The sequence below is a fragment of the Podarcis cretensis genome (genome assembly GCF_951804945.1).
Source record: "Podarcis cretensis genome assembly, chromosome: Z".
Lineage (NCBI taxonomy): Eukaryota > Metazoa > Chordata > Lepidosauria > Squamata > Lacertidae > Podarcis > Podarcis cretensis.
Window position 1 is genome coordinate 28,054,795 of NC_137184.1, and position 14,657 is coordinate 28,069,451.

Genomic DNA, 14,657 nt, shown 5'->3' on the forward strand with positions numbered 1-14,657 from the left:
TAATAATAATATCATCTATGCCTCTTTTGCTGATCCAACTTGCAAGTGAATGCCCCCCCATTTCCTGCCAGATCTTACCCCAAATAAGACTGAGTTCCTTGGTCTTGGGTCTTGCAGCCAAATATGGAGAATTACATGGCCCAGGAGGAACAGCTGGTGTCTGAACAACGAGTATATCAGAGGCCTAGAAATGAAGACACATATTGGCTTACAGGTGTCGAAATACAAAACATCCATTTCACATACACTTCCAACATGTTCTTTCAAGCAGTGCTCTGTGTGTGTGTGTTAACTCTGCCTTCAGAACATGGCAAGTCTGCACCAAGCTAAACCCAAGTTCTGTGCCTTCACTAAACCTCCGTTTTTGTTGTTATCGTGATGTATTCTGCATGTGGAAGGACTGTGAAATAGGGCGGGTCCTATACTCCAGTAGGTAGCAATCCTTCTTAACTGTGACGATTTCAACCATGGACCCAGGGGCACAGTCTTGAAGGCAGATGATGCAACAAAGCTGCTGACACCCAGCAGGTCTGACCCATGTGAATGTCACCTTGAGTTCCTTTGTGTGCAATAAGTAAGATAAGACACTGCTCATCTACTTTTAAAGTCCATATTTTGCAGCCCTGAGAGACCATAAACCTGTTTTTTTTAATATTTAATTAAAATGACTAGATGAAAATGGATATTCTAAGGATATTGAATTCTATGGATAACAACAAATTTTGCAGCTTTCGGTGCACTTGCTGTGTATGGTGAAATACACACATCCTCCTCCCCCCCCCCAAGTGTTTTTTAAAGGGACTTCCTTGCTCACCTGGCTTTGGCCACCTCTACCAATACAGAAGACCCTCAGTCTGTATGACGTACCAGGGCTGAGCTGAGTGCATACATGTTCTCTCATGGAACCACTACATGCTACTTCCCATTTACTCCCTAAGAGAAAAATGAAATATCAATCAACAGTCAGGGGGTGGGGAGAAAGAGGGAAATGGACTTTCGCAACATTACAAATAGCAGTGTGGCAATTGGAACACCAAGAGGACCAAGGAGAGGACATGGATAGGGCTGCACCTCAGTGAGTCCCTGGGAGTGGATTCTCATTCCAGGCAAAGGAAAGTCCTTCCCACAGATGACAAATATTTGTTGCTTTCAGGCTTGTGCTTAGCAGCACACGATGAATATAAATGGTTAAGAAGTCACTCGAGGATCCAATCTTGGCTAAAAAGTGAGTGCAAATATATCAAAACAAAATTACTATCTCTTAAGTTTTAAGTTAGACAAATCCAGGAGTGATCCCTGTCACGTACAGAAGTGAAACACAGACATGATCGTAACTAAGCAAATCATTTAACATGTTCGGTCACTTACCAACTGATGCTTCTGAAATTTCTAAAACATACACGGAGATGTCTGACCCTCCATTATCCTTTGGTGGATCTATAGAAAAGGCAGAATTCAGAAATGGAAAGAAGCTCATGGTTTAAAATAAACACAACTAGTTCCATCACAAATGGAATTTTGGTCAAAATAAAGACCTGTGCTCAGAAAAAGGAGTCAGAGCTGGAAAATGACCCACTGTTTGTTTGATCCCGAGCCCTCCACCAGGTAACTATAGAGCTTTTCCAAGTTAAAATATCTGTACTGTTTTGAAAATTTGGCATGGAGTGACAAATGGCCATGCACCAGATGAGCTGCAGTGTATGCAGGACCTAGGTCCCCCCCACCTTCTTTCCATGTGGGAAGCAAAGAAAAAATGAATTATGAGCAATACTGCACATCTATACATGCATGCTAAACAGGCAGCGATCCAGGCAATCGCAAAATGCATCAGCCCAGACTAACGAGCCTCTTGCTCATTACTTCTGTGCAGTTAATTACATGCTCATACAGAATCAGCAAAGGCAGAGAGTTGAAGTGTAGCCAGTGTCTTTTGTTTTTATGCAACGGTGCAGATGGAGTGGGTGGTAGGGGAAGAGAGAGACCTGACTGCATAAAGTTATAGTTCACTTACCCCAGGTAACTTTCACATTATGTGAATGGATTCTTCCCTTTACAGCTGGTTTACTTGGAGGTCCAGGTTTGTCGGGGATTGTGCTGAATTCTACTACCTCACTGGGGGCACTTTTACCTTCACTGTTGTGAGCAAACACCTGTCACATCACAAACAGAACAAACATCAGCTTAAAAACAAACAAGCTTGCATTCAAATGCCTCTATAAAAAGATCGCCAAGAGAGCCCTGTTGGAGCATAGCAGGTGATCCATCTTGTCTAGCATCCTGCTTCTCAGAATGGGCTGCCACATGCCTCTGGGAAGCCTGCAAGCAGAAAATCATGGCAAAGGCTGCTTCTCCCTAGCACTTTCAGTCACCTAGAAGCCTACTCTCTTTTTAAAAGGAAGACAATAACATTACTATTTGAGGAAAGGGATTTGTGAATGGTCCTGGTAGTTACGTGGGTGGGCAGAAGGATGAGACGCGAAGGATGACTTGGTAGGAAACGGAAGTGTTCAAAGGGAAGCTTGGCAAACAGGCCTTGGGGTTCTCACCATTTTCTGCCCCCACGCTCCCAAAAAAGCCAGGGGGTGTTATCCAGCGTAGCGCTGGGTTAAAATCACTTAGTGATATGCTTGTTGCGCTGTTGTTGCACAAGGGAAAACACTAATAAGAGCACCAAATAATGTTGCACAACAAGTTTCTGCTGGCACTATGCTGTGTCGGGATTCCTTTGCTGCGCAACCTTTAAACTCTGCCATCTGCTAGTGCTCTTGTGGGGCTCTTGCGCTAGCAAACAGAAAACATTAGATAGGCTGTTGGATCTCCTATGAAGTGAAGAATCTGCCAGCACAGAGGAAGGTATTTCAAGGTTTTAAGAGCATTTCAAGTTATCTTCGTATTTTTTCTTATAACTAAATGAAGTCAGTTATCTGGACTACACTGAAGGGTTCCTTCTAAAAACCCCAGGAGATGCTGCATTTTCTCATAGCGGATGTTTGGCTTTCCTGGTTTCTGCATATAAATATGCATATAAATATAAGAAATATGATTAAGTACTACTTAATAATGCTTGAATTTGGTACATACTCTGAATTTATAAGAAGTGCTCCTTGTAAGGTCTTCTAAAGTGCAAGAAAGTTCATCTCCGTTGTACCCTGCTTGAAAACCATAGTTCTGGGGTGGGGAGAAGATGAAGAAAGGAGACATTTGTATGTGCACATGCAATAACCACATTTTTCTTACACTGAGGATGTTAAACATTCCTGAAGTCACTAAAACTGTAACAGAGAATATCCAGTGAATGAATTATATTTGCATAAAGCCAACTATGACAATTGTGGTTTTTAATGTCAGCAGGTAAAATCCTTGTACCCAGGGTATATAGATGCATTAGCCCCACAGATAGAGTTATATGCTATCATAACAGGAAACCCCCCCACACACACACAAGGTAAGTGATATCTAAGGAATCATCTCAAATAAAGAAGCAGATCAGGTTAGCCCCAGTTCATGTCAGTCTATGTCCCACTCTGAGCCATTGGCTATGCTTGCTGGCACTGATAGGAGTTGTAGCTCAGAAACTACAACCCACATAGGCTGTACAAGATCACAGCGACTACAAAGTCTATGACAGCCTTTAGGTGTACTTCAGTATTAGATGTTTACCTACTCATTGGACTTTGCCCCTACCTTCTATAGGTTGGACCCCTGAGCAACAACAACCCAGCATTAAATTAGTCCTGAAAGATTCAGGGATAGTCTACTACCAACTCCACTGGGATGTCTGAACGAGAGAGCATGTAATTATTTGCTAGGCAACATTCTAATCTGCACCAGAGGGAAGCTGCTCCTTTCTATTCTCCCCGCTTCCAAGCACCAGAAGCTTACCGAACCATCTTCTTCCATTTCTAAAACGTAGGTCAGAGAGTCATCTGTGGATACTCCAGCCGGAGGACTCCATTCAAGTGATAACCAAGTTACCCCTGCTTCTTTTAGCTTAGGAGGCAGAGGTGGTGGGGGGACAATTCCAAGTGTGTAACATACCAATGTTTCGCTGAACTCACTGCGGGGAGGAGTCAAAAGATTAGCAAGAACTTGCATTGTTAAGAATGGAATGGAAACTGCAAAAAAATTGCACAACCTGTTATTACCTTATCCCGATGTCATTTCTGGCTGCCAACCTGAATCTAAATTTTGTGGAGGGGGTCAGCTTGGTCATTTTGTGCTGCTTCAGGTGACCATAATAGCATTCCTTGTATGCGTTGTTCTTCCCCTTTTCAGAGAAACAAACATGAAATCAGCCCATTAAGGCAAGGCCTAACTAGCTCTGTGAGAACTCTTGGCTATACATGACAAAAAAAATTCTCCTTCATTTACAAAACAAAATCCTTTAACATAGAAAAGGTGCATCGAGGGAACAGATTGGCTAAAACTGCCCCAAGGGAATGGTTTGGAGCAAATGTGTTGTTGTTTTGTACAGGAACATTCCATCATGTTACATGAGTGCGTAAGGGCAGCCCTGCTAATGGCCCAGCGAATAAACGGTCCACCTAGTCCATTCTCCTGTTTCCCACAATAACTACCCCAATGGTTATAGGAAGCAGAAAAAAAAAGGCAGGGTATGGAAGCAATGGTTAGAATGGCTGCCTGTGACATACTGAAATTAATCCAATGATGCAGAAGGATTTGGATGATTTTTTAAAACCTGTTGCTATTATAGTGTTCTATATCAATATGGTTTCAAATAATACAAGCCACTGTGGGAAGATACTATGTTTAGAACAGCAGCTATTATATTTATTAACAGATAGCTTTTTGTTTGCTGTGGTTTCTCTGTGACTAGTATGCAGTGGCATGGCTGATGCCTACAAACCAAAATTGTGAAAATTGTTTAAACACCTAATTGAGCTCTTTGCTCTTGGCCTCTGGAAAGAAAAATGTCGAGATTCCTGACTAAAGGAACCAAGGTTCTATGATCCTATAACAACTGCTAATATTTATAAATTTGCTTTGTAGGCATACTTGAATTCTGATTCTAATTTTCAGGGTTTTTTTTTTTTTTTTTGGTGAAATTCAGGAAACCTGTTGCCTGGGCCATATTCACATGCACTTCAAAGTATCATGGGATTTACTTCCCTGGGGCAGTAACCATATGACAACAGGTAGAACTGAATGAGTAGGGATCAAATAAATCTTTTCTATCTAACTAGGGGGCCTGCTAGCCTTTGCCAGATTTCTGCAGGTTTACAATGATTCTGAAGTGCTTAGTTATTCTATTAATTCTTTACGTGGCACTTTCCAAGGCACCAAGGGCAACACAATCCTTAATTTGTTCATAAAAAAATCTGAAGCAGTTGATTCATGGGTATTAACACTCAAACAAAGGTGCTAACAAGTTTTTTCTCCCTCCAGTAGCCCTGGTTCAACATACCATAAAAATGGTTAAAACAGCTTCCTTGACAAGATGGCAACCTTATAGGACTCTCACCCCTACTTGCAATATTTCCAATTATAGAGGATCTCTCAGTGCTATACTGAAGACTGTTATTAATCTTACACAAATACAGAGCAATCCATTAGCCAGTACAAAAAAGAGAAGACTTGAGCAACATACAATTTCAGTTTGACAAGATTAGGATGTTGATTCTGAAATAAGGAACTCACCTCATCCCACTCTAAAAGGTAGTTAGTTATTTTGGAGCCATTGTCATTGGAGGTCTAAAAGGGGGAAAAGGAAAAGCTTTATTTTGCCTAGCTACTGAAAGAGGCAAATTTCTAGCTCTCTATCCTAATAAGTAATAGGTCTGCCAATCCTGAATCGATAACATAACATAAACCTATTGCATGCATGCATATGTACATTTATAACCAGTATATTGAAAACTAGTATTTTTTTCAAGCAGAAGAATGTATGCTCCCAGTTGCTATTGGACGCACTGCCCCACATCCCCAGTAACGTAGTTTATGTAGCTCAATATTCTATCCTATGTTCAGTTTGTGGCTTGTTCTGCAATGGAGTGTTGGCCTCTGTTAGAAGGTAGGTTTGCTGCCTACAGTTCTGTCTACTAGATTCACTAGTAATTAAGTGTGTCTTGACCTACAGAGGCACCCAGTTTCAGATTTCTGAATGTAACGGAACCATTTTGGGATACACTTTCAGAGTCAACAGCAATGGTCTTAAGTGCTGTCTCGGAAAATGAACATTCAGAAACAAGCAGCAACTACTTATTCTGAAGAGGACTGTGTACTCTGAATGTGGCAAGCAAGAAATGTGAGTGATTTTCTTTAGCGCACGCGCACACACACACACACACAGAGAGAGAGAGAGAGAGAGAGAGAGCTTTTTCTGGGGGGACGCAGGGGTACACATACCCCTAAACATTTTGTGAATCTAAGTTTGGCCTCATTGAGAGGCAGTATTTCAATATGAGTAGGAAAATGAGAGTACCCCTAAACATTTTTTAAGAAAAAAGAGGAACATACATACATGTGTATATAACACCTTACCCCCCCCCCAAAAGGACTGCAAGATGATTCACAAGGAAACCTTTTTAGGTTATACTTTAAGCCCCGTGTTTTGAATGAGAAGTCTACAGTAATGCTGAACATCTGATTTTTCTAGGAACTGTTATGTCCTGATCTACCTGTGCATCAAGTTTCATTAGGATGTACTAAAAAATTTCCATACTGTCAGTTAATCAGTGAGGCCTATGCATGCTTGCATGTACTTACGCTTTGCTCAGAGGGGAGGGGAGGAGGGTTCCAGTCCTTCTTCACACACTCCTTGTCATTCATCATTGAGGTTAACGCCTCAGGTAGAACAACACCTTATCCTACTGAACTTAACATGCAGTATGTTTGTTTGTTTAAACGAGATTCAGTTGAAATAAGTAGGACATGCAATGTTGCTGCGAATCCTTATCCGCTAATGTGAGTGTTCCTGCGCAGTGAGCCAGCTAGCCAGTCTCCTCCTGGATACTACAAACCGAGGTGAGCAAACTCAAACTCAGGAAGCTTCTTATCTGGCCCTCAGGACTTTTTTCAGGCCGTTCCTCTCACTAGCCCTGCTCCAAGCCCTCCTCTAGTGACTTTGCCTGAACGCAATATGTCCTTGGACTAAGTTAATGCCTCTTACTTGCCTGGATGGAAGATAGAAGGGGGTGTGTGCATGTTTGCATGTAGAAGCTTTTGGCTTTTGCATGGCCGAAATGTAGCCTACAGTCCAAATGTAATAGTTGCAACTGCTGCTAAACCCACTTTTGCCTTTGGCTCACTTGCCCATCACTGAAATGTTGCTCTCAGGGTGAAAGCTGTCCCTCACCCATGCTGTAAGCTGTAAGCAAAGGATTTGAAGCAGGTCACTTCACTTCCCCAGTGTTTTCTTTTCCAATTGACACCCAGCATTATATGTTCCTGAGCATGCTCAATCCTAACTGCGCACACACAAACTCACTCCCTTTTTTGTACTTCTGCATACCACAGGGTTGTCCTAAGCATGGCAATACCTCCCTCTCATTTGTCTTGTTTCAGCTCCATTTCTGTCTGCACTATATCACAGAATTCACAATTAGAGGAACAATGGATTCACTTAAGATACACTATAAATCTTGCTATTAAAAAATACCCTGGTTTAAAATCCATTTTGGCTTATCAGTTACCTTCCACTGTAAATTCAGGCTGTTTTTGGTTCTGTTGATTACTTTCGGTGCAGCTGGAGGGTCTGGCTCACAACTATCTGTAGTAAAAGTCACCAGCTCTGAAACGGCTTCCTTTGTGGTACTACTTGAGGCTATAACTCTGTATGATTTAAAAAAAAAAAAAGTTAAGGAAGTTTTCCTAATGGAACTGAGATCTGAAAGTTGAGACTGTGGTTGGTCATAATGATTTGAGTCACAGTCACTTGTAGGATTGCATTTGGCAAACATAACATTCCTGCCATATTACAGGTCTGCATACTGTTAAAGGGCGCCCTGTTCTAGTATTTTGATGCAACTCCAGAAGCATTATTAAAAACAGTAAAGAAAAAGATCTATTGCACCATTTGTATGCCTACGCTTTTCAGTTTTATCACCTGCCTTCCCCCCACCTTCTCCAAACCCTTATATCTTTAAGCAACTTCAAACAAGGGAGGTATCTGCAGGGCAATTCAGCTACTTTTAACAACAACTGCTGTGTTCTCAAGTCTTTTGTTCTTTGTGCCCACCTGACATGGTAATCGGTTGCTGGTCTGAGATCATTAAGAGTAAAAGTCATCTCTTCTTCCCTGCAAAAGGAAGAACCCATTATGATAGTGAGAATTAGATAGTTTCCACAACAACAACACCCTATGCAAACAACAATGCCATTTTTCTTTCAAGCATATCCTACGTAGTTTCCCACAATGTTGGATTAGTATCTCAAAACTTCTATCTCCCGGGACATCACAATTTAGCATTTGTCTGCATGCAATTCCTCATTGCCCAGGTATATAAGGAATTGTAGGAGCAGAATTCCATGAAGGTGAGTGAACTGGCTGGCAAAGGAGAGATTAGGTGCTCCATTCCTCATCTGCACCCTGCACAGGAATTATATTTTGGTTGGGAGGGGGGCAGGCTAACTTATGTGGGCCTATTTACAAAGCTCCCTTAGATTCTGCCTCCAGGCTGTCCTTAGAAAAACAGCATTGGAAAAAAATCCATCAACTCCATCTAAAATATTTTCTATGGAAAGTGAGCAAGGTGTCAGCTGAGATAAGTTGTGTGGTAAAATAAAGAAACTGGACTTACACATAAAATGATTTAAATTTTCCATTTCTACCACCCTTCGTGATTGCCACTTCGTATCTGAACTTTGTAGAGGTGAGCTGTGTTTCGCCATTTTGCACCACAAAAGGAGGAGCCCAAGCCACGACTGCTGACCTAGCTTGTATTTCAGAGACCTATTAAAAAAAAAGGGGGGGGGAATAATATGACTTTCTAGAATATTCAAGAAGTATTGGGGGGAAATGCAGGTGGGTGCATTCTTCCCCTAAACAAGTTGACATGCTGGGTCTGGTTGCATTTTTTGCCCCACTTTTTATAGTTCTTTAGGTCAATGCATGGTGGTGGTTTAACATACATTTGTGTCGAAGTACTCTGTCTAAAATACTTCCAAGTCTGGTGCATGCATTAACAGTTTCATTTCACAATAGCAGACAAGACCCAATACTGTCCTTTGTACAGCAAACCCTTTAACTGTTCTATAATTGTGTAGCTAGAAAAAGTAAGCCAGCCAGCATGGTCAATGGTGAGGAACGATGGGAGACGCAGTCCAGCAACATCTGGAGGCCCACATGTCCCCTGACCTGTCTTAGACTCTCTAAGATTCCTATAGCATTGTCATTATATACAAGAAAAAGTACATCCATTCTTTTCTTAATCAAATCACTGTAAAACATGGTTTATTTTACATCATGTCAACAACAACAATATTCAATAAAAGTCCTTAAAACAATACGATATGTTGGCCATTATAAAATGAACAGGAAAGCAGAAATCCTATCTAAATAAAAGTTTTAAGCAGGTGGTGAATGACAGGAGGAATAAATGAGCCTTCCAAAGAACACTCCACAATTTAGGTAGGTGCAGTCATTGAAAATTCCAACCAGCCCCTCCACCCCCAGCTACAGTCAGGATGTAGAGACCATCATCCATGTCAAATCTTAGGGAACAGGCAGGACACTTCAGAAGGAAGTGGTTGTTTATGCAAATGAGTTCCAAGGTTTAAAGCTGACACAACTATACTGAACAATTTTTTTTAATGCATCCCATTATTCTTGTATAGTTTATGTGTTGACAGTACTGATGATTCAGAGAAGAAAGCCCACCACAGATCAGGAGGGGGGAACCTGTGCCCCTCTAGATGTTGCTGAACTACAACTCCCATCATCCCTGGCTATTACTCAAGTTTACTGGAGCTGATGGGAGATCAACAAAATTTGGAGGTTGAAAGTTTTCCCATCCCTGCTGTATATACTCTTAGATGCATCCAAATTCAAAACTACTGAATCAGTTTAAATACCATGGATTGGAAAAAGGAACAAAAAGAAGAGAGAGAGAGAGAGAGAGAGAGAGAGAGAGAGAGAGATCGATCCAGGCAGTCAAGTAAAACATTTGGTCACCTATTTTGGTCTGGTGATTGTCCTAGTTATGTAACCTTTCTCATTCTCCTCTTTCCCCAGCTGTGAAGTTGGTTCAAAATTCACACACAAAAAAACCTAAGTTAAGCAGGCTTTGTGTAAAACACCATAATTGTCATACCAAGGATTTCAAAATATTTTCAACTTGAATGTTGCCCAACTTCAAACCCCTTAAACTGGGTGTCTTATATTCAGAGAACAGCTATGGCTGACTTTTCCCTAGATGCCCCACTGCAATATCAAAGATCAGAAAACACCCATTTGCTTCTTCCACCTATTCACTAGAGTTTGCATAGCAAAGTCATACAGAATGTCATTTTCCACAGTTACTTATCAACTATGAAAACTCCATTTCCTTCTGAGGATCCTGCCATATTCTCAAGTATTGTAAACAACTCTTGCTTGAGCCAGGTTTTGTAAACAGGTATGTCTGTTTTGAAAAGATATGCCACATGCTTATTATAATGTCTAAAATATATCACTACTTACTGTAGGCTTACTGATGCTTAAGGGTTCTTGGGATTTTCTAGATTCTGTGTCAGATTCTAAAGAAAACAAAACAATAAACATACACCACATTGTGAGATGGAGAGGAAATGAAAACCCCCATCAAAACATTTCTTATTTAACTGCGAACCAATTTGGGACACTTATTAGAACAACAGTAAATGCTGTGCAAAGTTCATTGCCCTTATTTGTTTTGACCACTGAATCAGCTACATATTCAAAGTGTGCAGAAGTAACAGAGTTGCACAGACTTCCTTTGAATTTGACTCACACCATCAAGAATCTGTGCATATCTTGCTTTTCCTTTGACTAATGGAATTTGAAAATTCTACTGTGCTAAAAGTCTTAACAGTAACCTTGTTCATCAGCTACGTTATTTTGGGAAGACAGTTTGAAGGAATGATACGATGAGATTTTATGCATTCAATAATTAAGACTAAAGTATCAGCAAGGAACATTTAAACGATTGAAAGCAAAACCCATGCATATACATACTCATGTTTTCAGATAAATTTCATGTTAGTTTTTCTAGTTATCCTGCCAAGGCTCAAGATTCAGGATACATGAATATGCAGAGGAATGAGTAAGTCAACAGGAGCAGGGAAGCCTCATAAGTACTGAGGTTCAGGTTTGAATGTAGATGAAGTACCTTTTTCTTTCGGCTTGCCAATGAGGTCTATCTATTTTTATTGTAAATACAGTACACAGTTTCCAAATGATTCCTGTTTGCACTTCATTTCTTCCTTCCATGATAGGCCAAACTACAATTCTGGCAATGAGACTATACTGCAAGAATTACAGTGCATTTGCTCCTATGCTCTCAAGCAGCAGTAGTTTATTTTAATAGTAAGCCATTTCACCCTCTGAAATGCCCACATTGCCAATTCTGTGCAAAGTCAACCAAGCTGGCAGAGATGCACTGTACTGCTGAAAGTACTGCTGTTCAAGAGCGTAGGTGCAAATGTATGCTTCAGCTGGTCTGCAGCAACATCCAGAGAGGCACACATGCATTTATTACTCAGGTAACAGATTTACCGTATGTGCACATTCTGGCTTGGATCCAAATAACCCCTAATGCAAAGAGAATACAGTTTTTCTCATAGAAGGTGGACCCCACACCACACTGCATACTGTTAAAGGGCTCCCTGACCCCCAGCAGCAGCTTCTCAGAAGCACAAACAGCTACAAAAGGAAGAGGATGTGGGAAACTCCACTGCATGGGGAACTTGGCTCATGGTACTTTGGATGCGAACCTTTGCTCTTCAGCAGTACACAATACAGTATTGTTAAATAAGTCCCCTTTGTGAAGTCCACTGAAATCCAGAAGGTATAACTGAATTTTGTGATTGATTGTATGGGTAAATTCACCAAGAACTTAGGTCCAAATAGGCATACCTGTCATTGGCTGTGTATGAATGCACACAAACATCAGATTTCAGCCATAGCTAGTCCAGCAAATGTAGTTCTACATCAAGCTTCTAAGTTCTAATAATTAACTTCCTCATACAAGAAACACCTCTTCACCTAGGCTTTCTCCACTGTCCCTCAAGGGGGAAAAAATCACTTCTCACTGGCAAGAATCAAGGCAAAGAGGAAGATTAGGAGGTGGGATTGGGAGGGGAGGACTAAGAATGGAAAGGTGGTCTAAGGAAACCTGAATCTTTTATCCAACCAGTGGCTTAATTATTTCATATTGCATATTGTACAGAATTTTGAAATGTGGTACTTTTATTTGCTTTTAGATTGCTATGTATACTTTATTTTTAGTATATGCATCCTGACTTCTCGTGCTCTCATGTTACACCAGGGATGGGGGAACCAGTGTCGTCCCCCAGGTCCTGTTGCCCTGAAATGCCCACCATCCCTGGCCATTTGCCACAGAAACAGAAGGATTTTTCCAAAGGAAGAGTGCAAATAGGAAGATGCCAACAACAGTAGAAGAAAACATTTTCTATGGCATGCTTTTCATTTGAGTGAAAACATTAGGATCTAGCTCCCCTCTCTTGCAAGTCGGTCACCTACGTTCATAATGAACACACTGCCACACACTGTACAGATGTGCTGCATCGTGTCTGACATTCTCTACTGTCGACATTGCTGACATGTATACTTTTAAACCCTAAAGGAACACAGATAGGTAGTTCCTCCTTTGTGTCATAAGAATGCTTTGCCATTTGATTTTATTCGCAATGCAGAATACACATACTACACGAAACGCACATTATGTTCCTAAAAAGTTCCAACTTACCTCCCTTTCCTGAATTGGCTGCTTGGCTTTCCCTGGCTTTCCCTGCTTGCCTCTGCTTGCCTTGCCCTCCTGACCCTTGCTGTCCCTTTCCATGTCCATTCTGAACGCCAGCGCTGGACGAACTGTTAACTTTCTGAGGTGAGGAAGGAGGGCTGTTTGGTTTATTATTTGTGTTTCCACTAGTCTGTCGGTCTCTTATCCGTTTCTTCAAATGCTCCTGCATTTTGAGAGTTCTTTCATCTCGCGGAGGAAAATTAGCTCTGCCATGGGAACGAGTCTCTATAGGGGCACCAGCAAAGAGAACCCATTAGATGGGACACAGAAACGGCAAGACTTTCATTTTCATTGATCCGGTTTCCCCCTCCCACCAAATGTAAAAGCCTTCAAGGCTTAGCCAGATTAAACAACCAATATATATAAAAAGAAACAAATACAGTTATTGTAGCTACTAATTATTCTTGGAAACTAATTTTATAACTGTAACATAGATAGCATATGTGCACATGTGTATAAGAGAAAGAATGGCTGCAGTTTTCTACCGTAATACTGTGTATTGCACAGAGGCAAGTGCCATGATATCTTTTCTCTTTTTTTTTTATAAGAAAGAAATACTGCAAGCTTCAACTTTCTAACTCTCACTAGTCCACTTGGTTGTGATTTGCAAGGACCAACTCCACCTGCCAGGGGAATGGGGCAAGATAAGAGCCAGCTATGGCAATTAAGTCTGAAATTCTAAGCCCACTTACTTCATAGGATTTGCTCAATTCAACAAGCATGGTGGGATTGAGCAGTAAACCAAGTAAAAAGCTCCCACCAACAATTGGAGCTTTATGCCTAATTGTTATGGGGAGGTGGCAACTGTCCTTAGGATGGAAGTCCTTCCCCACCCTGCATAATTAGGCTTAGGAAATGAAAGCTAAGTTTTGACACAACTAGGAGCACTTTTTAAAGCCTTATTTCCTGTGAACAGCTCGGAGGGAGCAAGGAAGACAGGCTGCAGGCTGGTTCCAAAAGCACAACAGGCCAGCAAACCCCTGCCCTACAAAAATGAGATCAATAGTAATGGGGAAGCTGCTAAGAATGCGTCTCTGCATGTTCTTGCTGCTTGGCCTTTGTATATGGCAATGAAGAAAACACTTGTGATTCTTAAATGTTGTGAAGGAAGGTAAATTAGAAAGCCACATCTAGGCTATATAGGACCCAAACCATTTGGGAGTTTGTGCCTAAAAGTGAGTGGGAAGACACTGCACACAGAGCACTGTTTTTGTTGTGGATTTATCCCACTTGGAAACAGACTTGCTGCAATCTGCATCAGCTGCAAAGGCATATAAGCAACCCCAAAGAAAGCATCAGACCTTCTAAATACAGGCAAGCTAATAACGGCACTACTTCTTACCCTGTTCTTGATAAAGATGCTGCGGTGGTGTATGCTGATGAACGAACTGTGGTGGTATTTCCCCTCCCGGAACTGGAGGATACACTGCATGAGCTGGATGGGGTATCATAGCAGGATGAGGGTGCATATAATGCGTCACATGTGGGGGAGGAGGCGGAGGAGGGTGAATGGGAGGGTGGTATTCAGTAGAATGTGGCAGAACTACAACCTTCCGGACTCCATTTTCTTCCACCATCTGTAATGCAAAACAAGTATGTTGTATGTATGTGTGTGTTTTAAAATACAAATACATTAATTTTTAAAGAAATCTAACCAAAGAAAATGGGCATATCCATCTTGAATCACATTGTTAGTCA

At 41.2% G+C, this 14,657-nt stretch overlaps 2 protein-coding genes across 4 annotated transcripts in view; one reads left to right on the forward strand and one right to left on the reverse strand.

Moving 5' to 3' along the window:
• The window catches only part of LOC307207660 (growth hormone secretagogue receptor type 1-like), a gene marked incomplete at both ends in the record, with an annotated part of 78,611 nt that overhangs the window by 25,998 nt on the left and 37,956 nt on the right, over nucleotides 1-14,657 (forward strand). The window lies entirely within an intron of this gene.
• The window catches only part of FNDC3A (fibronectin type III domain containing 3A), a 54,039-nt gene that overhangs the window by 14,049 nt on the left and 25,333 nt on the right, over nucleotides 1-14,657 (reverse strand). For all 3 annotated transcript variants that reach the window (XM_079961616.1, XM_079961617.1, XM_079961615.1), the window contains 14 exons: nucleotides 14,302-14,536; nucleotides 12,906-13,184; nucleotides 10,640-10,695; nucleotides 8,760-8,911; nucleotides 8,198-8,257; nucleotides 7,653-7,791; nucleotides 5,659-5,712; nucleotides 4,146-4,267; nucleotides 3,883-4,057; nucleotides 3,082-3,168; nucleotides 2,012-2,150; nucleotides 1,369-1,437; nucleotides 815-933; nucleotides 79-184 (listed from right to left, as the gene is read on the reverse strand). In XM_079961616.1, the coding sequence (XP_079817742.1) occupies nucleotides 79-184; nucleotides 815-933; nucleotides 1,369-1,437; nucleotides 2,012-2,150; nucleotides 3,082-3,168; nucleotides 3,883-4,057; nucleotides 4,146-4,267; nucleotides 5,659-5,712; nucleotides 7,653-7,791; nucleotides 8,198-8,257; nucleotides 8,760-8,911; nucleotides 10,640-10,695; nucleotides 12,906-13,184; nucleotides 14,302-14,536 (1,792 nt within the window). The remainder of the gene's footprint in view (nucleotides 1-78; nucleotides 185-814; nucleotides 934-1,368; nucleotides 1,438-2,011; nucleotides 2,151-3,081; nucleotides 3,169-3,882; nucleotides 4,058-4,145; nucleotides 4,268-5,658; nucleotides 5,713-7,652; nucleotides 7,792-8,197; nucleotides 8,258-8,759; nucleotides 8,912-10,639; nucleotides 10,696-12,905; nucleotides 13,185-14,301; nucleotides 14,537-14,657) is intronic.